At 37.6% G+C, this 24,508-nt stretch overlaps 1 protein-coding gene across 6 annotated transcripts in view; it reads right to left on the reverse strand.

Moving 5' to 3' along the window:
• Positions 1–292: 292 nt before the first annotated feature.
• The window catches only part of RAB8B (RAB8B, member RAS oncogene family), a 30,768-nt gene continuing 6,552 nt past the window's right edge, over positions 293–24,508 (reverse strand). The window contains exons 2-11 of one of the 6 annotated variants that reach the window (XM_059823778.1): positions 14,384–14,444; positions 13,160–13,220; positions 11,664–11,741; positions 10,454–10,543; positions 9,596–9,661; positions 7,522–7,572; positions 7,014–7,038; positions 6,717–6,884; positions 4,520–4,592; positions 2,498–4,040 (exon numbers count right to left, since the gene is read on the reverse strand). In XM_059823778.1, the coding sequence (XP_059679761.1) occupies positions 4,543–4,592; positions 6,717–6,884; positions 7,014–7,038; positions 7,522–7,572; positions 9,596–9,661; positions 10,454–10,543; positions 11,664–11,741; positions 13,160–13,220; positions 14,384–14,444 (650 nt within the window). In that variant the 3' untranslated portion in view covers positions 2,498–4,040; positions 4,520–4,542. Of the gene's footprint in view, positions 465–2,497; positions 4,593–6,716; positions 6,885–7,013; positions 7,039–7,521; positions 7,573–9,595; positions 9,662–10,453; positions 10,544–11,663; positions 11,742–13,159; positions 13,221–14,383; positions 14,445–24,508 lie in introns of those variants that run through there. The other 5 variants (XM_059823776.1, XM_059823779.1, XM_059823777.1 and 2 more) reach the window with 5 other exon arrangements.

Raw genomic sequence — 24,508 nt, forward strand, 5'->3', positions numbered from 1 at the left:
GGGGGAAGGGCTTCAGTTCTACCTTGTGCTTCGCTGTTTTTTTCCTCCCCTCTCTTGGAAAAGGATAAAATACCTGCAGAGTAGCGGAGTAGCGTGTGCCGAACAGGACCTGGCACTCCAAGAACAATTAATTGAATATTATTTTTAAAGGATCGCCCATCCCCGTACGTGGCAGAGGGAATGGCTTAACCACTTCCTCAGTTCAAGTACACTTACCAGTGCTATTCTGGATAATTACTTGCAAACAGTATTTAAGAGACAGGCGGTTGCCTTTTCCCTGTATTTTATTGGTTCAGAGCATAAAGGTGAATTTTACAAAGTCATTGCAAGTCGGGTGAGGCAGCTCAAGCAGTATTTGGCAGCATTAAGACGTTAATCTCATGGACAGAACTTGCTCAGGCTTCTGGGAAAAACTCCGTCCTTCATCTAGAATACATAGCAGAGCTAGTTAGTTGCTATGTTGCCTGGGAAAAAAAAAAAAAGTAACATAACACTAAGGATTTACAAACAGCCTTGAAAATAAATTAAACATTCAACTTCTCTTTTTTTTTTTTTTTTTTAAAAAAAACACATTATGGACATGTAATTTGCACTTCACTTGCAGTTAGTGGTGTAAGTAAAGACCACACTTTCTTTAGAGATGAGTACGTTGCCAGTAGTCCAGCAAATGTATGGTATGTGGATGAAATAGTACTGGAAGCGTCACAAATTGTGAACATAAGCAGTGGAGAAAGGTGCCAGCTGGGCAGTTCTGCAGCATGCCATTTTCTGTCCCAAGGTAAGTATGTTCACAGTAGCGTCATCTCTTTATGCTGTTGCAAAGGTGTAAAAACAACTCAGAAAGGTTAGTGAGCACAATGGTGACATTTCCCTGAGAAATCAACAACTATTTTGAAACAAAGTCCATCAATCTAAGAGACCACTGCCTAACACAAGGCCTTAGGGTACCAGTCATAGCTGTGCATCATGGACACTCCTTTGGAGTGGTGGCGTAAGCAGAAAAAGTCACAACTGCAGAAAGTCGTCTCAATCATCTACTCAAGGAAGGTATTTAAGACTAAATAGGGTGTGACTACAGAATTCTTGTTCACTTTCAAGTCAGTGCAATGTATTCAGTAGTAAAGTTCAAGTTACACATGCTTTCCACAACTCATTAAACATATTAATTCCTCACGAGGAAAACGCTCATATTCTGCTCAAAACTTAATACATCATTTCGCAAATTGAAGGAACAATAGGTACTGAATATGTGCTCAGAGGAATTTATGTAACATTTGTTCACACCAGAAGCTTAGTGCTGATGTGCTCTGCTGAGATGGTAAAAAAATTTTTGAAGCAACTACAAAACATCCTAGACCCCTAAAAATCCTCTTCAGTATGCTTTACATACCATTCCATGCCCTTTCTTTAAACCTCTAGATGGCAAGAATAACATTACACAACACAAAAGCTTCATTTATGTATCTCTTGAAGATTAGAATCTTTCTAAAGAAAAATTATTCTGAAATCTTAAGTTATATTGATGACTTCGATACAGTTCAAGAATTCTAAAGAGCTGCTAGTCAACCAAGTTGGAAAAAGAATCATTCAGGAAAAAGGCAGTTTACCAGATTACAAAAGCTGGATACATTCTACACGTGTACCAACAACTTGCCTCTGGTCTGCGAGTGTGCACTGTTTGTATAGTAATCACTAGTCTGCAACCAAAAATAAATTCAGGAACTGTAATAAATCACCATTTTTAAGCAATGTAATTATGCCTGCTATTTCCTTTTAACAAATAGAGAACGCAAATGTATTTAAAATGTTACTGGGATGCAGATACATGCCACTAACTTCAGTGAGAACTGAAGGACTTGCAGAAGTGATTTTAGGACTGCTGAGCATCTAGAACCAGTTCAGATCAAGGGAATCTGCAAGATAATGTTTGAACAGCTGGCCCCAAAGCAGCAAACTTGTCTGCCAGAAGCAGGCTGAAAAAACCACAACAAACCAAACTCAACAAATAATAAGGTGCGACAAGAATGTAACTCTACCTTTCTGTTGCTTAAGGTAGAAGAGACAATACATCCTTCTAGGTAAATGCAGTTTATTAGATGAACATGTAAAAAGCATGAACTTTAGAAGCTACTTGTCATCCATGCGTTTCCCATTCCATTCCTTAGGGTGCCCACTTGGGTGTCTCAACCATTAATCCGCTTTTGTCTTGGGCAGACAAAACCATTCTTTCCTTAGGTTTGCTAATTTTCCTACCAATTGTGAGTTACTGCTAAACCACAATAATTTGAAAGTCAAGAACTATTGCTAATATAATAGCCAACAATTAGTTCTGCCAAATCCCTCAGTGTTGAAGGAAGCTGGACAAACAATATTTGCTTTATTAATTCATTATATTTGTGCCTCAGGTTACTTACGAGTCACCTTTCACATAAACACTGATTTATAACAACAACAAAAAAGAAAATGTTAACAGCTTAAGTGAGTAGATCATTCTTAATCAAATTGGAGATTGTGTCTCATGTTATCTTTACTGGCATTGCTCAGAAGTTACTTTGGAAGGGTATCTCATGACACTGAATGTCTGGAAAAATGGTTCCTTATGAAGCTGAAGGTCACTGAAATAATATACTTAGACCTAAGCAATCACTACAGGAACAGAGGATATTTCAGGAGAAATCTGAAGAACAGTCCAGTTTAGGAACAAGCAAAGCCATACAAAGACCCTTGTGGCTTGCCACTGATGTTAAACAAAGTTTTACAGATGCAACACAGCTGGACTCCTTTCCACAACACATGTATCGAAAATAGAGTGGAAATGCCAACTGTATAGAAAACTACATGGAATATTTCGTACAAAATTCTCCAAATACTTTTCATTACGTAACTTTTATTTGAGACACACGTTGTAAAAAAGTTCACATGGAATAATAAAACCATTGGAGTGTGAAGGTTTCCTTTAGGGATTGGGTTTGGGTTTTTTGTCTATAAACATCAATACACAAGTAATGATGAGGTTTACAAGTTAACCACATGACAAGTTCACTTTTATCTGCAGGAGCTTTTCACATTACGCCTTTATACCAGAGATAAAATGTGCTTAAACACACACAGTAGAACACTTCTATTTCAAAATTAAGCATTTTCTCAAGGACTATACTTTTTATTCTGAATTTAGTAGCTATAATGGCATTAAAATAACTGTAATTGAAGTTTTATTTGCAAAAATGTTCGTAAGGCCATAGGAATGCACTAAAATACTTAAATTCACCAGAAACAAGAAAAATCAATGGAAATCCTGCTTTTGTGGAAGAAAGAAATACAAGTTTTATTTATAAGAATGAGAATGGCATAAGCAGTTCAGTGAATGGAGGTGAAAAAAGACCTATTATCACCTACAGACCAATCCTTAAGAAGTTTAACATTGCAAGATTTCAGTTACATTAATAGACAACCAAATAACAGATGCATTTTCACAAATAACACATTTATGCATTTTACATATTATTCATGTACTTTCAAATCATTACCCATTCACAATATTTTAATGCGATATGTATATTTAAGACTCCTTTATTCACTTGTGAAAATGATCCACCTAATTCACTTGACTTCAGCAGACTAGTATGGGAAACACTTTCTGTAAAAAGAACTACAGGTCTGAAAAGTCAATTAGCATTTTTGAGACTGTCCCCCAAATAGAAAAGTGAGCTGCATTAAGTTTCATGAGTGGTTTAAGCTTTAGCAATAATAGAACTTCCAGACAGTAAGTAAATCAAATATTCTATATACACTCAGCAAAAACTTCTTGTGCATGTTTTGCTGATCAGAGACTGAAAGCTAAAATTGCAAAGCACTGAGACCAGTTTGGTTTTTGTTTGGCGCTTTTTTTTTAACCATTTAGAAAATATTGGTCAAGACATAGTGCACAGACATGGGGCTGAGGGAAAGATTTCCTAAAACTCAATAGCATAAGCAGCATTTTCGTTCAATCGAAATCCACCAAAAAATGTCTGCCTTTCCTGAAAGGTTAATGGCCATTTCTGCAACAAAACATAAATACATTTGCTGCTTAATGAATAATAATTATATGACTTTCATTCTAATGGACATTAGAACACTAACTAGTTGACTGAGGTATAGTTAAGAGTCCTTCAAAATTTAGATTATATAGTCTTGAGCAAGGTAGCAACAGAGACTGCACAAAACAATCATAGTGACATTAGAAAAGCCTGTAGTACCCAGCATCTGATGCGTAGGCAGAACATACCATTTATCATCACCCGCTTGTCTAAAGGAGAATATAGCTAAAAAAAATTCCCAGTAAAACATACAGCTGATTTGCACACTAAGATACAGCACATTTTTCAGTGTCTGACAAGGCAGACTGTACACAGAAAGAGGTCTATACTGACCAAAAGTTAGCACACTGGTAAAGTGCAGCCACTCAGCCATTTAATACTGCTGGAGAAGAGGGGTGGGGGCAAAACAACAAAGAAAGAGAGAGAAATCTGCATTTTACCTTATCCATAAGACCACATGAAATTAGAATTCTTCAGTTTCAGCAGGGGACAACAAAATTGCATTAAATTCTTCTACAAATAGAAAAAGATGAACTTTACATGAACATTAAGCAAAGTGAAATACTTACTGCATTATTTTATCATGCATAAAGTGAATTTCCTATGGTCTTACCTCACATTTATGTACAGTTTAGCACAGCTAAATGTAAGAAAATAGCAAGTTTTTTTTCTCCCCCCCATACAGAGCAGATACCCCAATTCGCTGCTGCTTCAAGAAGCACTTCATAGACTCTACTACTTACAGGCTCTTTCAAAGGGAAGTTCATGGAGACTAATATTGAATGAACATTTAGCCACACAGCAAAGACAGGAAAAACAATACAAAACATTCTGTAAACGGTGCCAAACACAGAACATGTCAGTTTTGGTTTGCAGACAACCCCTGAGATAAAAATCAAAGTATTACGACACCAAATAAGTCAGAGGTAAATTACTGAAAATAAACAACATTCATAATTGGTGTCACAACACTTTCTGTATAGAAGCACTTTTTTTAACCATACAGAAAACGTAACTGCTTTAGCCTGTCCGAGAAAAAACATCAAGGGTAGACAACAGAGCAGTTAGGGTTGCTTTGTTTTCTCACTAAACGTTGTTGCCATGAAGATTCTTCTGTTTTAGTGCAGCAACAGCAGTTTATGAGATTCACCATCTAGTTACAATAACTATTTCTACTGAACTACATGTGGGGACAGGTTGATAACCACTTAAAACTTTACGGAACCAGCTACTTATGTTAAACCTTTTAAAATCAAGTCTTTAAATCTAACGCTATTGGCCCATTCACTTTCAAAATATTTACAACAGACCCACAGATGACAAATTCCATACCTGACACCACAAAATGAAGCTGTTACCTGTGGTAACAACCAACTCGCTGTTTACAACTCTAGACAATGTAGTGAAGCAAAAGCAAGCACGTCAGACATTAACTTTGACGATGACAGAATGCACCTATCCCCTAGTAACAAACGTGCTGGACACAAACCTTGTAGTTAAAGCTTACAATGGTCCAAGTTTGGCACATCAACAGAACTAAAGCACCTGTTGTAATTGCTCATTGAGGAAATTTTTCAGAAGACAATAAAAAAGTAGTAGAACAAAGGCTAGGTTATACAATGCTCAGTTGAGTAAAAAAGGCAACTACGTTTCAACTCTGCTTCTAACAGTCTAGGTCACTGTACCAGATGAAAAAAATAACTGCTTGAGCAGACCAAAGCGGGCTTCACACATTCAGCATTAACTGCATAACTAGTAGTACACTATAGCCCTAACACGACCATTTCCTTAGTGCCAGAACTTGCTAAACTTTAGCAACTGCACAGGAAGCTAGTTTTTGGACACCTCTGTTGTCAAGGGTCGATGCTTACAGACATTAACGCACTACCCTTAGAATTACAGTAGAAATGGAAGTCACCTTTAGAAGCAGCCATTTCTGAACAAATTAATCCACAAAGAGGTTACTCAAAACTCATGCATTCAGCTTCCACAAGCCACTTAAGTGATAGTGATGAGGCCAATTTGTGACGATGATTTCAGCTCCAGAGTGTACTTCCTCATCAGAAACAAAAAAAAGGTGCAGACAGTTTGAGCTAACAAAGGGACTTAAGTGAGGAAAGACGCTGTGTTTATTCAAATAACTGAAAGGTGCATCTGTGAATCAGACAGTGACTGGCAATTCAGAACACAACTTTGCTAAGTCTGGTAAAGAAAGAAAAGCAACATACTACATTCAGAATAGAAGCCACAGCTTCTGCATGAACAGATTTGTGCATATAAGAGACAAAACCCATACAAATTGTTAAATGCCAATTGTTACAGTAATTCTCATCACTAGAGTGTCAACATCCATACTGCAGTCATGGCCACAAATATACAGCGTATAAAATAATGGAAGCAAGACGTAATTTTTCCCCTAGCTCTTCTGCTTGAAAATAAATTTGTTTAAAAACAGAAAGAAAAACCTGCACAAATCTGTTAAGAATCTTACTAACAAGTCAAACTGTGCAAATACAAATGTAAGATTGTGCTGTAACAGGCAGTAAGAGGCCAATATGGATGTGCAAAGTTAAAAGAAACATAGCAGCTTTTGCAACAGGCAATAAAACAGAAAGTAAAAAAGGAAAACAAGTTAACTCTTGCATTTGTGTCTCCACTTCATAGCTTCCATATCTGAGAAAGAAGAGCCTGACAGGTCAATAGGCTTAGTGAGCAAAATCCACTTGGTATTTTGTGTATCGCAGTCTACGTTCAATGGAGCTCTCAGCAGCAGCTTGGTGGTATTATTTCTGAGGCTTTGTGACCCTGTGCTTTCAAAGAAGCAGAAAAGGTTCTAAGTGTGCTGCAGTCTATCGTTAGAAGTTCATCAAAGTAGCGTGCATCGAAAGAAGCTGCTCTTCTTAGATCGATTCTCTGTTATTTTTACAGGCCCACCTGCCCCTGATGAACTGTTGTCATTCTGAAAGAGAAGAGTATCAACATCATAAAATGCAGAAAAAAATAGGTCTAGCTTTCCTAGTTTCCCTCCCCACTTCCCCCCTTGCAAAGCAATAACCAGAGCAGATGTTTGTTGCAACTTGAGCTCCTCAACTATCCAGACTGTTAATCACTCAATAAATCTGCCTAGTTTTAAAAAAATATTTATCCAACAATCCCGATCTCGAGCATTAGCTGAAGAAGTGACTACGTAATTGGACGTTTAATAAAGCAAGGATCACAGTGTTACATTTCAAAAGAACACATCAGTTTCAGGCTGCCTGTTCATGCAAAATAAAGAACAATTACACACTGATGTGTAATAAAGTGTGATAAAGCACTGTTTGCTCAAATTTGATCTAGCATCCATTGTAATCCCCAGGAGTTTTTTGGTAGGGCTACTACTCAGTCAATTATAGCAGTCATTTCAACGTATCTAGTTTGTGTGCCAACTGGAAATACAAACCATTTTTCTGTTGAGCTTTGTCATAATGTCCCGTGCAAGTGTGAAAAATGCCTGGTGAGGAACAGAAATAATTAAAAAGAGAGAGTTAGTCACAAGACACATTATTCTGTAGGCTACTGCTAGCACTTTGAGTTGCAAGGCACTCCAAGTACAATACATGTTTACTTAAAACTGCAATAAGCATGCTTTAGAAGAAGAAACTATTTATTTTTAGTCTCTATCCCTCCAATCTTTGAAGCAAGTTGACTTTCCCATCGCATACCTCTTGGGCCAAAAAAAAAAAAATCTGCTGAAGAGAGGGCTGCATACACTAATACTTTTTTTTTTTTTGCCAAACTGTACCGTGCATGAGAACTAGAAACCCACAGAGAGGTTTGAGGATGGCATGCCTGGGAATTCACATTAAGGTTAGCTTGCTTTCTATCCTCCAGAATTTTTGCTCCTGGGCTATCTATAATGTTATTTACGCTTCCAACATCCCTATTTAAAAAAAAAACCAAACAAAAAAATCACTCTGACAAATCTCAGCATCTCAGACTTCAATGTATGAAGCAGCAACGAAACTTCTGTAGCAGAAAAATTCTGCAATTCTCCAGAATCATATATCCAAAGACAGACATTTGTTTAATACAAATAAACCACAACAAATAAATAAAATTCATTCTCTTCTGATCACAAGAATATCACAATTGTGTTGTTTCCCACAAGTTAAGCATTTGGTGGAAAGAAGACTAAATCATTACTTCCCAAATGTCTATACCAGCTGCATTTTTTAATGCTTTCTTCACTATTCATGTGGCAACTTAAAAAAAAAATATTCAGATAGCTAAGTCATTTGGAGTAAGCACAAACTGATGTTGTACATTTAATGACCTACAAGAGTTAAAATGAAAATGCAGGGCATGTCATGAAAGAGCAAGTCAACCAGCTGGAGGAACTAATGAATAAGATAGGTACTTTTTATTGGGAGACTATTGTTATCCACCATTGGTATTAGCTGCCAATGTTCACACTTCCATTGTCTGCTGTAGTAATCATAATGACACTGTGAAAATCAGGTCAAGCACTATTCCAGATGCAGCACAATGCAAATAAGTCCATTCTAACTATATTGTATAACAATCATCTTGTGATCAGAAAAAACGCTTGGCTGGCATGGCATCAGTCATGTTATTTTAAAGTAACAATCTCTTTAGTTTCTAGTTAATTTGTTAGCTGCATGATCTGAATTAAGTACGTGTGTGGAGGACTTTTAAAAGGTATCCCATCAATACACATGGAAAAGCTTTTAGATCATTAGGTACAGGAACAACATTTAAGAACAAATCTGCCTTATCTGAATGAACGAATCTTAATGTAACTGCCTTTTGATATCATATTATTTTGTTGTCCACGCTTTTCATAGGGTTAAGATCCTCCCCCCACCCTCCCTGGGATGACAAGAGATTCATCGTAGGACAGACTGGAGTTGAGCCACTCTTCCTTCCGATTTTATTTCCTTATGCTCTCATAAATAGGGATCTTGTGTTTTTAGCACAAAATTTATTTGCAGGAAAACAGATTGCAAGTTTATGGATAGAGTATTATAAGCCTCCTTCCTCCTCTAGCATCAGCTTATGACAGTCTATGCTGATGTTCCAAGCTAACATATAAACCTTCTGTCTCACCTGCATAGCACATATTTAGTAGTAAACTGAAGGCTCCTTGACACAGTAGCATGTTATTCTGAAAGTAAATAATCTTGAATCCAATTTCCTGCACAAAGCATTGTTCTAAAATTACACCTGTTCGCTGTCCAAAAGCACTTGCAATTTAAGTAGCAAGGCACAGACGTCTAAAGCAACTGTTTGCTACAATAATAATAAACCACTCTGTTAACACCCATTTAAAAAACAATTCCAGACATTACCAGAAAACAAGAAATGCTGGATTTTGCAGTAACTCTCTAAATATAACAAGATTTGTGACCCAGGAGCACAGTTGGGACTTCAGGTCCCAGATCAGGTCAGAAAGCCCAGAAGATCATGAAACATGCCTCCACAGCAGTAGTTCAAGTGTAACACCCATCTCTTACCTCTTCCACATTTATGCTGGATTTTGCACTTGTCTCCAAAAATTTGATTCCATAATCAATTGCTAACTGGAAGAGAGGTTAAAAAGTTTTTCAGTGTTTTTGAAGTTCCTTTGTAAAAGGAATGTTTCACATAGGTTCATAATAAAATAGATGCTGTATGCTGCAGCAAGCTTTAAAAACAAAACCAAACAAGCTTTGTTTCTGCAAAAACATTCAAGTTACTGGACAGTTAGACAAAATATTAGAACAGGCCATACCCTCATGTAAATTCAAAACTAACAAAGAGATTAATTGCTCACAAAAAGACTTATTTAGGACCTAAAAGAACATTAGGATAGAATCTTCATTGATACTGATTTATGGACCAGATGACTACATACAATCATCCCATAAGTTGTGTTACTAGCAACTACACTGTATTACCTGTGTACATGATAGATTACACAGTATTCTTACTTGCTTGTTTGTTCTGCAGAACAACTAATTACTCAAGCTTTAATAACAGTACTTATGAGAAGAGCAAGTAACTAGCATGGTGAGTTGAGTACAACATGATCAAACTGCATACAAAGCTTTATACTGAGCTTTAGAATGCTTCATGCCATAGCAAAGGTCAACATTCTTTACAGGATCTTCCCCTCAAGACAATAGTACCATTAAGTTTATTCAAAATTGAGGACAGTCAAGTCCTATTTATAAATAAAAAACCCAAACCTGGCATCCTATAATATATAAAAGTTTCTGAAACAAGAGGTTTGAGGCCCATTATCTCTCATATACCTAAAACATACCAAATATCCAGCAGCCAAAATCCTAAGAAAAGTAGGCTTCTAAATAAGGTAAGTCACCAAAGCCTACCTTCTCCCCTTTTTCTTTTGAGACTTGTCTTTTTTCATTCATATCACATTTGTTACCCAGGATCATTCTTTCTACATCTGAAGAGGCATGCTGAAAGAAGAAAAAGTAATCTCTCAGAAACAAAGTGCATCATTATTTAAAAGACACTTTTGTGTCAACCTCACCCACAAATGAATATTTTATTTTTAAAAAGTTGTCTAATGTGAAGGCATTAGTGAGAAAGAAACTGACTTTTGAAACAGGCAATTTAATATTTAAATATTAAAATAGGTTGGAATAAGTACTCCTAGATTAAATTTGCCAGAGTATTATTACAGATCAAATAAAGTACCATGAGCCCTGTACCAGGCTGCACACATGCACACACATTTGGCTATTCTGGAAATGTAACAGTACACACTTCTAAGTGGTGCACGGACATCTGGGGTATTTGGTTGGAGTTTCATTATGCAATACATTTGCATTTTTAAAATAGATTATTACAAAAGACTTAAGTAATAATCACTTCAGCAAGAGAACTTTAACAAGAGAACCTTGCTAGCCCAGTCACTAGTGGACCAAATTGGTCACTAATACAGGAAATTTGCTTAAGAGCCAAAGAACAATACTAAGAAAATCCCGTGGATTTTATGTTTAAGGAAAAAAAACCCCACCAAACAGTAAGATCCTGTAACCTAACTACAGTTTCACTAAAATTAAGGTTTCACCTCTAACTTCATAATGACCTATCCCTACTTGACACCACGTCCCATTAAATAACTTACAATAAGTCAGCAGGCAGAAAGGAAGCTTACCCAAGACCAAATGAAAAGGTCAAAAATCTCTCATCAGACAAACACACAACACAGTAACAACTGAAATTACACAGATCTGTCATCATTCCAGTGAAAGGTAGACACCCTAAGATCTTGCTCCTTCCCATTCCTTAGACACACCCAAAAGCAAAAAAGAATAATAGAAGTCACACAGTAAGAGCAGCTTTGAAACACTTTATGCTTACTTTTTAAACTGAAGTTTTCTACCTTCAGTCCCTAGATGAATAAGGTAATATTCTCCCCATTAATAACCACTGTTGCGTTCACTCACTGCACAGCCTAACTTGGCCATATATGTTGGCTACTATAATGAAAGTGAATAATTACTTGATTATTATTTGTCTTGGGGAAATCGTAAGACAGAACAATTAAGAAGCACTCTCCAAAGCACCTACCTCCTCTATGTTTCTTATCCAGTTTTTTATGTTGTCAAAAGACTTTTCATTTGTGATGTCATACACCAGCATAATTCCCTAAATAAAATTAAGAAAATCTAGTTAGATGAGCTAGGACTACTGGCTGACTTTTGATGTATGCTGTTGGTTTGACTATACTTGCAAGAAATTCAACATACAACTTATGTACCTACAATCCTTTCTCAAAGCATTATCCATTACTGAGAACTTACCCAAAATATTACTATTTAACATCTTTTGCCGCTGTTAGAGGTCAATCACACCACCTATATGAAGTTTTAAGTTATTAGCCTATAGTCAGGAAAAGTTTAGAAATTCTACTACAACAGCAACCAGGACTCTATTGTTAAAGTCAAGTTTAGAAGCAGCAGTTTTCAGCAGTCAAAGATGACAAACCTGTGAGAGCCAATCTGCTGGGGCCAGTAGATACTTACAGCAAAGCTGACTTTAGGTGCTCTTCCAGAAGCCTTAGCTCTTTCAGACAGTTATGTACACTTACTAGCGTGGGCTCTCAACAATTAGCAAAGCATGGGAAACCACACAGCAGCTGCATTAAGGACAGATTGCCAGCTTCACCTCCATTCCTCATTGCCTTTCCAATCATTCCTCATAGGACAAAGAGAAGTCCTTAGCCATGGACTGGGAGTTGGGGAGAAGACCATGTCACTGCCAAACCTTTTTAAGTACTAGAAAGCTCTAACACAGCCACAACCATTACTATTTCTCCCCACCTGTATTCTGTAACAGTGGAATTATTTGGACCCACAGCCAGCCTATGAATGGAATGGATCTGTTCATACAAGGCGATAACAACACGTAGTAGCAGCGTAGCTAGTAATCAGCACGTTGACATTAACTTTGTCCCAACATAAAGCATCTCAAATCATAGCATTAAGAACCATTACAAGCAGTTAGAGCCTGCACTCTTTGTGGTACAAGTCAGTTATTTGACTTCAAGTCATTCTTAATGGAGGAAAAAGTTAAAGTTACAAAGCTTTTGTAGGTGGCTGTATTTCTAGCCCAGATTTTGCATTCTCTACTGGCTGAAGGAAAAACAATTCAGTCAAATACACTTTTAATATAAAATCATTCATTACCTATTTTTCAAACATTTCAACTGTTTAAAGGGGTTGACTGCATTAAGAAAACCTTGTCTGATTAAAGCTTGGCAACTTAGCTTGTTACTATAACCTGCGTAATTTTTAATTATATTAAAAAAGACAATAAGGCTTGAATATTCATCACAAAAACAGGACTAGACAAAGTACCAGCAGGTTTAAAAAATGAAAAACAAAAAAACACAAAACAAAAAAACCTCAACCAAAAAAATCCCAACCAAACCCCAAACTTTATTCCCTGCATCTCAAGCCACAATTATCCAATCCTCCAGTTGAAGACATACATGGTATAACCTTAAAAACAGCAAACCAGTTACACTAGTTGTGCCTAAATTTTTTTGAAGTGAGAGCACTCACCATGGCTCCTCTGTAGTATGCCGTTGTGATTGTGCGGAATCTCTCCTGGCCTGCTGTATCCCTAAAATTCAGTGAGAACAAGTATTTGTTGGAGGTGATCTTTACATTCTTCTGTACTTAGAGATGTCTTTTTAAACAGAGTATCAATGTACTGATGCTCACTCACTGAGAAAAAATACCATTAAGATGATGTTTGCACAAGTTTCTTCAGCTCTCAACACTTCCCTCGCTCCCAAGCTATCCTACTTAGATCAGTGGTTATAGCAGCACCATAAATAATGGCACAAAAGCATTTAAATTTTCATGCAAGCAATAAAACTCAGCACTACACAGCCTTCCCTACAATAATTAAAAAAGGCAGCTCTGATGCATCCGAGTCCTGCATTAAACAAAAACTAAAACATGCAACAATAAAATATTTTAGGATAGTGCATTTTCACATACAGTTAGCTTTTGAAATCAGCCACTATACCTTAGCGTGCTGATATTTTATCCTAGATGACTTCAAAGCAGTATCTGTCTGTGAGTGAACAAGAGGACCAAAGCGTTTGGCTACTAGTCACACCTAGAGGGAGCTGAACCCCAAAGGCCTGACAAAACCCAGCTTTTTGACTTGCATTACAGGCAGAAAATTTGTTCCAACCACTTCTGGCACTTCACTTCCTTAGTCACAAGAATTCTGGCTCGCATGCAAGTATCACAACTATCTTTTCTGGAACTTATGAAATCAGCAAGGGCCCTACATTCATCAGTAGCATTTAAAGAGTTTGGCATGTGTAATAACGCTACTCCAAAAATACTCATCTGTTGCTGTCAGGAGGCTCAGTCTCTAACCCACCATGCAAGGAATGGGAGCATCATCACTCACCTGGGCCTCTGTGAGTACAACTAGGTGTCAAAGTAGCAGGGGAGATTACATTTTATCAGGTCATATATTAGTCAATACTTCTCTTCCACACAGAATAGCTAAAAGCGCATTTACGAGGACAGCTTTTGATAAAATGGGAAGTTGCTGTAACGTTTGCATGTGGACAGGCTATTTCCTGTGCTACTGAAGCAGAACCACTCCAAGAGCAAGCTAGAAGAAAGCATAAATCTTATGGACAGTCAATGAACAAAAGGTATGAAACTTCTGGTACACCCAGGCTGAAAAGCTATGAAGGATTCCTGCTCAAAGATTAATTCAATACTCACTGAAAATTTAAATTACTTTGGAATACTTACCATATTTGTAGCTTGATTTTCTTTCCATCTAATTCTATTGTTCTGATCTTAAAGTCAATTCCTGCCAGAGAAAGAGATACTCTAAGTTTTGCAATAAATGAAATGCTCAGTTTCCTTTTGACAATTTGGTAAGAGCAAACTTAGACAAAAGAATTATTCTGAAGTTGTAATTTCTTCCAAACACTAGGAAGTGCTGACGATGCACAACGGTTTTCAGCTGTGTCCAACATGTCAAGGATAAACTATTCTGCACAATGAAAATAGACCAAACTCAGGCTCACTACTAGAGTTAGTCAAGATTATGAGAGGAAGATTTAACCTCAAAATTCTTCCATTTTACACCGATAAGGTCACAAGCTGGCATGTATACTTTTCTCAACTTTTGACTAGCCCCTGCAGTTCAAGTCAATTCCCTAGAACCTCTGCTGGCTCTGAGGAAAAAAAATACATACTATGGCCCCTTAGTTCCTTTTCAAAGCTGGCATCTACTTTTGAAAATTGATGTTTAATGCAATCTAATCAGGCATCACAGTAAATGGTAAAGCATCACAGGAGAGAAAAGCTATACAGATAGTTACTGAAGGTGGCTGAAGTAGATCACACATGGGATTTTTTCAAGAACACCAGTTTAGGAGTAGCTTAGATTTTCTAGGAAGCTCCAAAAGGTATCAAGAAAACACTTCTCTCCTTTCCCCTCCTTACACTTCCACATGGTACCCATCGGTTCTGAGACTGATTTTGAAGACAGATTTCAAGCCATGGGTGAAGAAACAATGGATGAATTCAGTAGGGCTTAATAATGTCTTTTAAGGTTTAGAAGCATCAAATGGATCTATGAATCAAAGCGAAGATTTCCAAACAGACTAGCCTTTACCCTGGACTATTTTAACATTCACGTCTCTAAACCTGTAGTATAACATAGCTCAAACGGAGACTGCTCAAGTCCCACTACATAACTCCCAGATTTTTGAGTCCCAGGACAGCCACCCCCATGTACCTCCCACTTCATCTGTTTTGAAACTAATGGCCCTTTTTTTCTTCACTGAATCTTAAATAGTCATAGTTTGTAAAAGATTGGGGGGGTAGGTTATTTTATTTGCTTAATTTCTTCTTTCCTCAGATGTAATTTAAGTGACAATTATCGAGAGTATCTTAATTGGGAAAAAGCTGTTTCTAGCTTTAAGAATTCATCCATCACTTAAACAGGAAGCTACAGGATTTTAAAATATACTACAGTAGCATTTGAATATGAAATAGGGACAGTCATTAACTATTTTACTTTCATTCTTCTCCCATGCGATATTAATATTTTAATATACTGAAAATACCAAGTTTCAGCCACTTCATCTTGATGTGCTATGGATATGTAGTTTAGCCCATTAGTTAGAATACAAATTATGAGAAGAAATATCACATCAGCATTTTTAACAGCATATGAAATTAATTGCATTAATTTAAAATGCTCTGACTACTGCTACAATTGCAAGTTCCCAAGATTCACTAGAGGATTTACAGGCAAAAAGATACTTTCATTAATGATATAAGAATGATGTGTACTTTAAAAAAAATTCTTGTTTCCCTTGTTGTAAAGATTTTTCTCCTAACTAGGTGCAAGACCTGCTGAAATCACAGGTAATTGTATTCAGGTCTAATAACAAATGACCTTTGCTCTGAATAGATTGTCTTTTGGCCTCAGAGGTTATAAAGCACAACTACAGATTTTTCTGGAAAGGGTATTGTATCATTGACAACAGCAAATTAAATCAATTTTAAAGGCTCCTTTGTGTCTAGGCCTGAAGCATTAGAATTAAGTATAACAACTATCGGGAAAACTAGGTTCAGAGACTACCGTGGTTTAAAGATAACTCTGTACGTACTGTCAACTACTGAAGCTAAGACACATCAGCATAAACAGTGGAAGACTCCTGTAGGGATGGTTTTCTGAGAAAGCAAGCTTACGCTGCACTTGGGTATCTATGTGCACCAATCCATGCCTTGCACGGACTGGCATCTTGTGGTTAGTCATTTCCCTTGCAGCACCAAAATGATTTATACAACCATTCCTTTGATCACTTCTAACACTCAGGATGTGCACAAAAAAATATCTTCTCGGAACTTAAGATTTCTAGTAGGAACTTCACCAAAATTCTCAAATAAAGATGAATTTCAAAGCTAAAAGAAGACTATAAAGAGAAGGCCATAAATACCTCTGTTATGATACGAAGAAGTTTAACAAATGCAACTGCAACTTTTTAGAGGCTAAAATGAACTAGAAACTGGTGTTTCTTTTGTTCCTTCACTTCAGTAACAGGAAGTGGTGAGCTGCAAACATTCGTAGAGCAAGCCTGGTGACATGTGCTACCACTTCCTGCCAAGTACACTCGCATGGCAAGTACAAGCAACATTTTGGTTACAGTTAAATTTAAATTACCCCATGTAAAACACTCCAATGACTACAGCATTTCAAAAGTAATTATTGACAGAAAGTTTCCTTTATCAATCAATTCTTATTTTGCACAGTCACACACTGGGATACAAAAGTTTGAAAAGATACTCAAGTCTAAGAAAGAAGAGCCATTTGCAAATGAGAGAGTTTGATTGCCGAGGATCACACAGCTTTCACAGTTTTAAAACGCAACCTACAATGCTGTTCTCTCCAGCAGGGAGAAGCAGCCCAGATGTCCATCTGAAGTTAAGTTTTGGAAGCTTTTGGAAAACACCGACCCAGATTAATTCTTAGAATGCAAAGGCTAACAGGATAATTATTTTTAACTGCTAAAGCAGAGTTGCCACACAGAAGTCTGACACGCTGGTGTCCACCTAGCAAGTCAGTACATACTAAATATGGATACAAGAGCGTCTGTTGCAGCACAAACTTTCAGTCTGCAAGGATGAAGTCCAAGTTGAGACCCGAACCGTGCATTGGTTAGGACTGTAATTGCTTGCATTTCCCTTGCAGCATGGGATAATGGATCCTTGCTAACTATAGGCCAGGGATGCATCCTCTTCTCTCCTCGCTTTATTGAGGGTATTTTCTCCCAGAGCTCCCAACAAAACTCTGTCAAGGAATGCACTGAGCAGAGAAATCTGCACGCTCAGAAAAAGTCAGTGTCATTAGTGCCACACAAAGACTTACACAAAAACCCATGAGAGCTGCATGTTGCCGTATTTACCTTGTATCGCTACGCAAAGCTAATAAAATTCACCAGCTAGGGTATACCACTGTCCAACACCACGCAGCCAAGTATCAGAGGCCAGGGGGGCTGGCCTCACCCAGGCCTCTTTCAGTTTAAGCCGAGAAGTCGTGTACATCTCATACACCGAAAGCTCTTCTGCTACTACTTCTTTTTCTTCTTCCACCACTCTGCTCCCTAGTTACACATTCCTTCTCATTCCAGCCAACCTAGGCAGATTTTACCCATAATTAAGCTGTAATGCAATCATTTTAAAGAGACATTGGGTAATGTTCCAAAGAGCTGCATTACAACAGTAAACATACAGGTCTGCCCAGCAGTACATATTGAGAGATTCCTTTTCCAGCTTTAGTACCAATGGTTTTCTACAATGAACCTTAATAGAACTGGTCTGACGCAAGTGTTACAGGAATGTAAGGACAAACTGAGCAGAGATGCTGAAACGGTTCATTTTGCTACTTTAGTTTTTAGAACAGTAGCTTACTCTCAAGGCATCACTGTTACTCTTTTGTTCTCCCCTCATCTGTGATTTTAACCCTGTACTCACAGCTAGTATCTCTGTTTTTTCAGTGCTACAGAATCAGTTTCAGCTAGGTCTCTGCTACAACTTCTCCCTACACAGGACCACTGTTCAGACTTAGATTGTCTTGGTTTTTTCTTTTAAACAAAATTTCCGTTGCAGAAAATGCTACAGCACAAAGAAATCAAGCCAAAGTATTCTGGTTGGAGCAAGTAAACTGTTACAACAGTACCAGCAAATGCTTCCTGAAGGTAAAGGTTTCTCTGGTCTTCAGTCTGCTTAGCAAGAAGGTACTGGAAGGGTCATGGTCTTGAAGAACACAAGTAGTGAAAAACAGACAGAAAAGAAACACATACAAATTGATGTAAAAAAAACCCAAAACAACCACTCAGTAGCCACCAGCAAGCAAATATTAGAATTCTTCATATTTACCTGTATTACACAGTTAACCAGTACTTTATTTTTCATGCAGCTCAACATTAGTTTGCAGCAGCTGGACCTTACATGTGAGAAAACTGTATGATCAGATGACAATTCCTGTTGATTTTAACTCAAGTTCATTTAATAGGTTTCCCATTTCACTAAGTTCACAGAGTATATTTAATAACTTCTTCTGGTGCAGCTGTAGCAAGAAATCAGCCAGGAAATCAACTCCTTTCAGGATGCAAATAAATGCCAAGCTCTGATAGTGTACATTAGCCTATATATCTACCACAGTAAAGTATTTCTGCATCTCTGGCAAAGCAATATTAAAAAAGAAACATTAGTACTCCAGGTACTAGCATTTTAAATGCTTTAGTTGTTTTTTGTTTGGGGTTGTTTTTGTTCTTTAAATATCCAAACCAAGGGAATTTTACAAAGTGATTAGACACCAAAAATTGGCAAAGAAGCTGTGAAAAAATTAATACCTGATTTGCTTGCTAGAGTCTCATTTTAGACCCATCTATCAAAGAACATAAAAGATGCACCACAGTATTGGATCTTGTTTATCAAACTGAAAATTAAGAGATCTGTTTTGCATGACCTGCACATAATAAAAACCCCACCCTCTTAAAGAAGTTATCTTCCTACTTATCTAAATCTTACCTTACTCTTTTGAATTAAGAATGGAAGAAGTAAAATTAAATGGCAAGAAAAGATTTTTCCAGTGGGATTCCCTGATACACAGAAACTTTGTGCCACTTATCACCATTGGACATAGATCACAATAAAAAGGAATTCATTACAAGACGGGGAAAGAAGTCAAGGTACAAAGTCTTGTTACCCTTTTGAGCAATACAGCGTCAGAACAACTGGAATTTATGCATCACCTTTCAAGCTGGGCTTGCTCCAACTTCACAGCATTGGTCCTTCCTATCCTACTGTGTTTATATGTGGGGGGTTTGATTTTTTTCAATGGGCAGAGCTGGAGAGGGAGAAAATTTTGCAGCTTCTTTACTGCAAGACACAACACACTGGAGTCTTCAAGATATACAAAAGGAAAGAAAAACATTTTCCTGCAGTCACTCAGAGTTAAGGCTGCATCAAAAGCAACTTAGAAATGAGCAAGCAGATTTGTGACCTACCTTCAAAAAAAGGAAGTGAGAAGAGGCACATGACTGAAAATCAATATGCTTCACCTTTAGTATGTTGAATTCTGGGAGAGAATTACTTGGAAAATACTTCTCCCTGTAGGCTTTGCTTCTTGTGAACAGCAAGCGACTAAGTCGCATAGATGAACATCAGAACTGGTAAGCAGTAGTACTTCTATAGCACCGCTGTAACAGCTGGTACTGTTCTGCTGATTCTCCAGAGGATGGGTTTGAATTTGAGAGCGCCGTCACAAGCCTGTCATCTCCAAGATACTGCAGCAGTATGTGTTTCAGAATCAACTGCTGCCAGTGCTTTTCATTACACTTTGAAGAGCTGTAAGCGATCGGTACCGAAGGACACTGAAGCACTCATTTACACACCTCGTTCACCACCAAATGACAGATGTGCAGATATCAGCACTGATCACACACACGTGGACAGAACTGAAGAGTCTCAACATCTTCCATGAAGATTCCAAGCATGGACAGACCTATAGGACAACACTCTTCCAGAAGCCAAGGGACATCAATTTGTTCCCGTAGATTTTCCCTACAAGCTTACCCAGGGATTACTAATTTTTTTGATTCTCAGCAGTAGGTATTGCAGCGCTTGGATTAAATACACAACTATTTTTTAATGGTGTTAAGGGACTATTTTCTTGCACTACATCAGTAGACTGTCTCCATCTATAAAGGCAGATAAATGAAGCCTCAGAAATCTGCTTTTATATTAGGTCTTTCTTGAAGGATTTCAGTAAACATTAAGAAATGACCAAGTAGGAAACAAGATCAGTGTAAAAGGCAGGGTGGGGAATACTTGCAACACACCAGTGTGTCATACAGCCTCATGCAAAAGAACAAAGTCTAATCATTTTGAACTTGAACATTTGGCTTTAGTCCCTAGTAACATCTGCAAGGCATTTTCAGATGATCTCAGCAACGTCTTGTATCACTACGTAAATTAAAGACGCAGTAGTCTTTTATTGCGACCATTCAAAAATACAGCAGATTAACATGAAGCAACACACCAGGGTGAAGGTCAGCATTTTTTTTAAAGTTGTAAGATAAATTTATTTTAGAATTATACACAAGTGCAACCAGTTTTATTCATCCTTTCACAACTTAAAGGGACAAAGCTGTACTGCATTCCTTCCCGACAGCCCATAAGAATCCACAAAACACTACCAAATTCAGAGTGGGCTGAACAGGCCCCTTCAGGTTAACTGCCCTTTCCTTCATCTTACTATTCACCCATACAAAGAATCTAATACCAGTGTCATACACAATGATACACAGAGCAGTGTCTTGCACCTTGAAAGATATTAATACAGTAAGGTTCTTGAAGTTTAAACACACTATGCTGGCAAAATAAATATATACAAAGGGCTAAAGTAAGTAAGGCAATAAAGAATGTGGGTGCCATGCGTATATATAACATAAGGCAGTTTTCTGCCTTGAAACTTAATACCAAGATCAGATCAATGCTCATAATGCTAAGCAAATTGCCGCTTCCTTCAGCATGTGTCTCCTCAGCTACAGTACAGCTACCACTCTAAGCTTCCTTTCTTAAGATAAACTACTTTCTACCTAAAAGAGAATAAGGGATTCAGAATACAACTTATAATCATCAGAATTAGACCAACCTACACTTTGAAACATTCAGGTTTTTGACAGCTCAATAACCCATAGGGTAATATGATTATCATACTAAGATTTAAATCCAGTGCTTCAGCCACTTGTTCCTAACAGTGCCCCTATGAGTTCTGCCACCACAACCGTGCATTGCAGTGCGTCAGTGTGAACACTAGAAGATCCTGCAAAGTTAAATTCTCTTTTCAGCATTTTGAATACAGAATTTACAGATTGCTTTGAACAGCCTTTGAATTGCATGATTTTAAACACCAAAAATACTCAATCCAAATTTAAAGGCTATAAAACAAAACAATAGTAGAAACTTATTACTGCTTGACATGAGTAAAATTACCAGCTGTCACAACAGCCCAACTTTAGAAGGGCAGGGTCCCTGCAGAATGTCTTTTAGAGTTTACAACCTAGGTACTACAGCTCTATGAAGTGCACAGAAATTAACCTATGTCTACCTCTCGTTCTATTTTGAATGTAAAATAAGCTACACTTGGTGGTAACTCAGTTTCTTTTAAAATAATTTTGAAACAGATTAGAATTGCACTACTGATACAGACAGCAAAGTTTGTTTATTTTAAGGATTATTTATAGACTGACTGTCTCTAAGCGGAATGCACTAACTAAGCTGCTTTGAGAACATATTCCTTTCAAGCCAACATGCAACTGGAGGGCAGCGAACATTAAAATTGGCCAGCAGACTTGAGCTGTGGCTACAGTTTCACAGCTAGCTGAAACTCGGATAGGTGCTGCCACTGAAGTCATGACCAAATCCTTTTCTCTTTAGGTCAGGTTAGTTTTCATCTGGGTGAGCTCCAAAACTGAGCTTACCATCATCTGTAATGATAACTGATGGCGTAACTTCGAGAACAGGTACACACAGTCACAGCTCACCTCTGAGTAGCAGACCACAGACTCCATTGAACCAATCATTAAAGCCCTGGTTAATAGCAACCAAAAGGTCACTCACAAGTAGCTTGCAAGCAGCTCCAGCGTGGATCCTGCACCAGGATATCACCTGACCACCTGCAGCTCCATGCTAGTACAGGAATTGCTCTGTATTTCACACTCCAACCATGGCTAGATACGGAACAGAAACGGCTGCAGCAATCTCCCAAGGACCCAGTCTCATACTCACTTAACCTGGAATGCAGCAATGGGAGATTTGTGCATCTGTCATCTACTCTGAAGCTCTTCTTTCCCTCACATCTGTGAGATGTGCAGCACATGGCTTTCTACTGCACAAGAAAAAAACAAAACCAAAAAACTTTGCCGCATGTTTTAATGGGTAAGAACATCAGATTTTCCCATTTAGAAGGTGGCTTAGGAATACAAATACTCAATTTTCTTTCAGAAGCCCAGTGCTTAATATGAGATGACATGTGAAACACCATTTAATAGGCAAGACCAAAAAAAAATTGAAAGTGGACCCCCCAAAACAGGAAAGATGATCCTTAATCTCCTGCCTGTAAATCAGGTATGTTTGTATATGTAGACAACACAGAAAATGCTGTCTTTAACCAAGATAACACTAACTGAATATTACTGTCAAAAAAAAAAAAGCTCACTTTATCCAAAAGTTAGCATCTTAAGCAGCCAAAAGGTCAAAAAAACGCCTTTTTTAAAAAATCCTATGTAACCAATACTACCTTGCCACCATGATTTAAAGTTCATTGTTCATATAAAACACTTCAGTTGTGATGATCAGAACTGGTTTGGTTCAGTAATTTTTGGTCCTGATGAACCTATATGACTGTCCATATAGGTTGGAGATGAGCAATGGAAATTGCTCCATATAGGTTGGAGATGAGAAATGGAGATGCCACTTCTTTTTTAAAAAGCTTCTTCAAGTTTTAGGGCTCCCATTTGATCTGCATGTCTATACTGAACTGGTTATTCAGAGTGAATAAATAAAGACTTTTGGGGTTTACAACAGAAGAGCTGCTACATGAAAAGCAAGCATACAGAGTGTCCCAGAATTCACAAAGCAAAGGAAGAATTGGTAAGTAATTGATAGATGATAAGATAAAAAAAACCCTTGCACGGTACAAACAATGCACTTTGTACTTCTATTCCAGCAGTACCTATGATAGGTACTGCATACATGTCCCGTCAGCTGCAGATTTAAGACAGGTATGGAAGACTTGATGGGAACCATTAGTATTTACGGTTAAACACTGCTACAGCCCAACAACTTGGACTGTCAAGCACCTCCTTGAGAGATTCAGGGATATCAAGATAGGGTCAGGGGCAGAGGAAAAAAAAAGTTGAATTGGATTACGTTAGACAGAGCAGGTACAAATCACACATGACCACTACAAAGACAGAAATGAATAAAAAAGTTGAACAGTGATGAAATTTTTGAAAGTTTTATAGGAATGCAGGAACACCCCACTCATTAAACAGATTAGTCTTTAGAGGGCAGACCTGCTAAAACTGGAAGGAAAAGTAAATAGACTATGGGTATTACCAGCAACATAAACAGAGATGAAAACACAAAAAAAGCACACGTCAACTACGGTAGTAAGAGAGTTCTCAGCTTTGTAACTGATACTCTGGCCGAAAGGATCTTGGTTATCTATGAAGATCAAGATGTCTCATCCAGTAAGAATTATCCTTGTTAAGATAAATCATCTAATCTAGGAATTTCAGTTAGTCTGAAATATGGTCGTGTTTTAGAAGCAAGTGTGTAAAGTACCTAGTGAGGCAGCAAAATCAGGCCAAAAGTCACAAGCAGAAGGTTTAAAGTTACTGAAGTTATGGCACTCTCAACAGACTTTGGGAACACCATTTTTATCGGAGGCTTTTTTATACCCACTTTTTTACATGGGGGTAAGTAGGGGGGAGGGAGTGTTTGGGAAGCAAAGGACATGAGGGAAGAAGGACTGCTTTATTTAACTTCTTACGTTAATTACTAAATAAGCCTTTTTTGAAGACTTTTACTATCTAAATCAACAGGCAAAACCACATAACTTATTAATGAAGGCCATACTTGTCTTTCTGGCACATAACAGTTTTCTTTTTCTACATTATGCAAGGTTTTTTTAATGGCCACTTCATCTCCTTTTCCTGCATTGCACAGTCTAAGTACTCCTCTCTAGTGACTTCTGCTAAGCCAGAGAAGTTCTCCCAGCCAACAGTTACTATGACTTACTCTACCTTCCTTCCTTCCCTCCATGCTTAGGTTGACACAGATACC

Source organism: Gavia stellata, chromosome 13 (assembly GCF_030936135.1).
Source record: "Gavia stellata isolate bGavSte3 chromosome 13, bGavSte3.hap2, whole genome shotgun sequence".
Taxonomy (NCBI): Eukaryota; Metazoa; Chordata; class Aves; order Gaviiformes; family Gaviidae; genus Gavia; species Gavia stellata.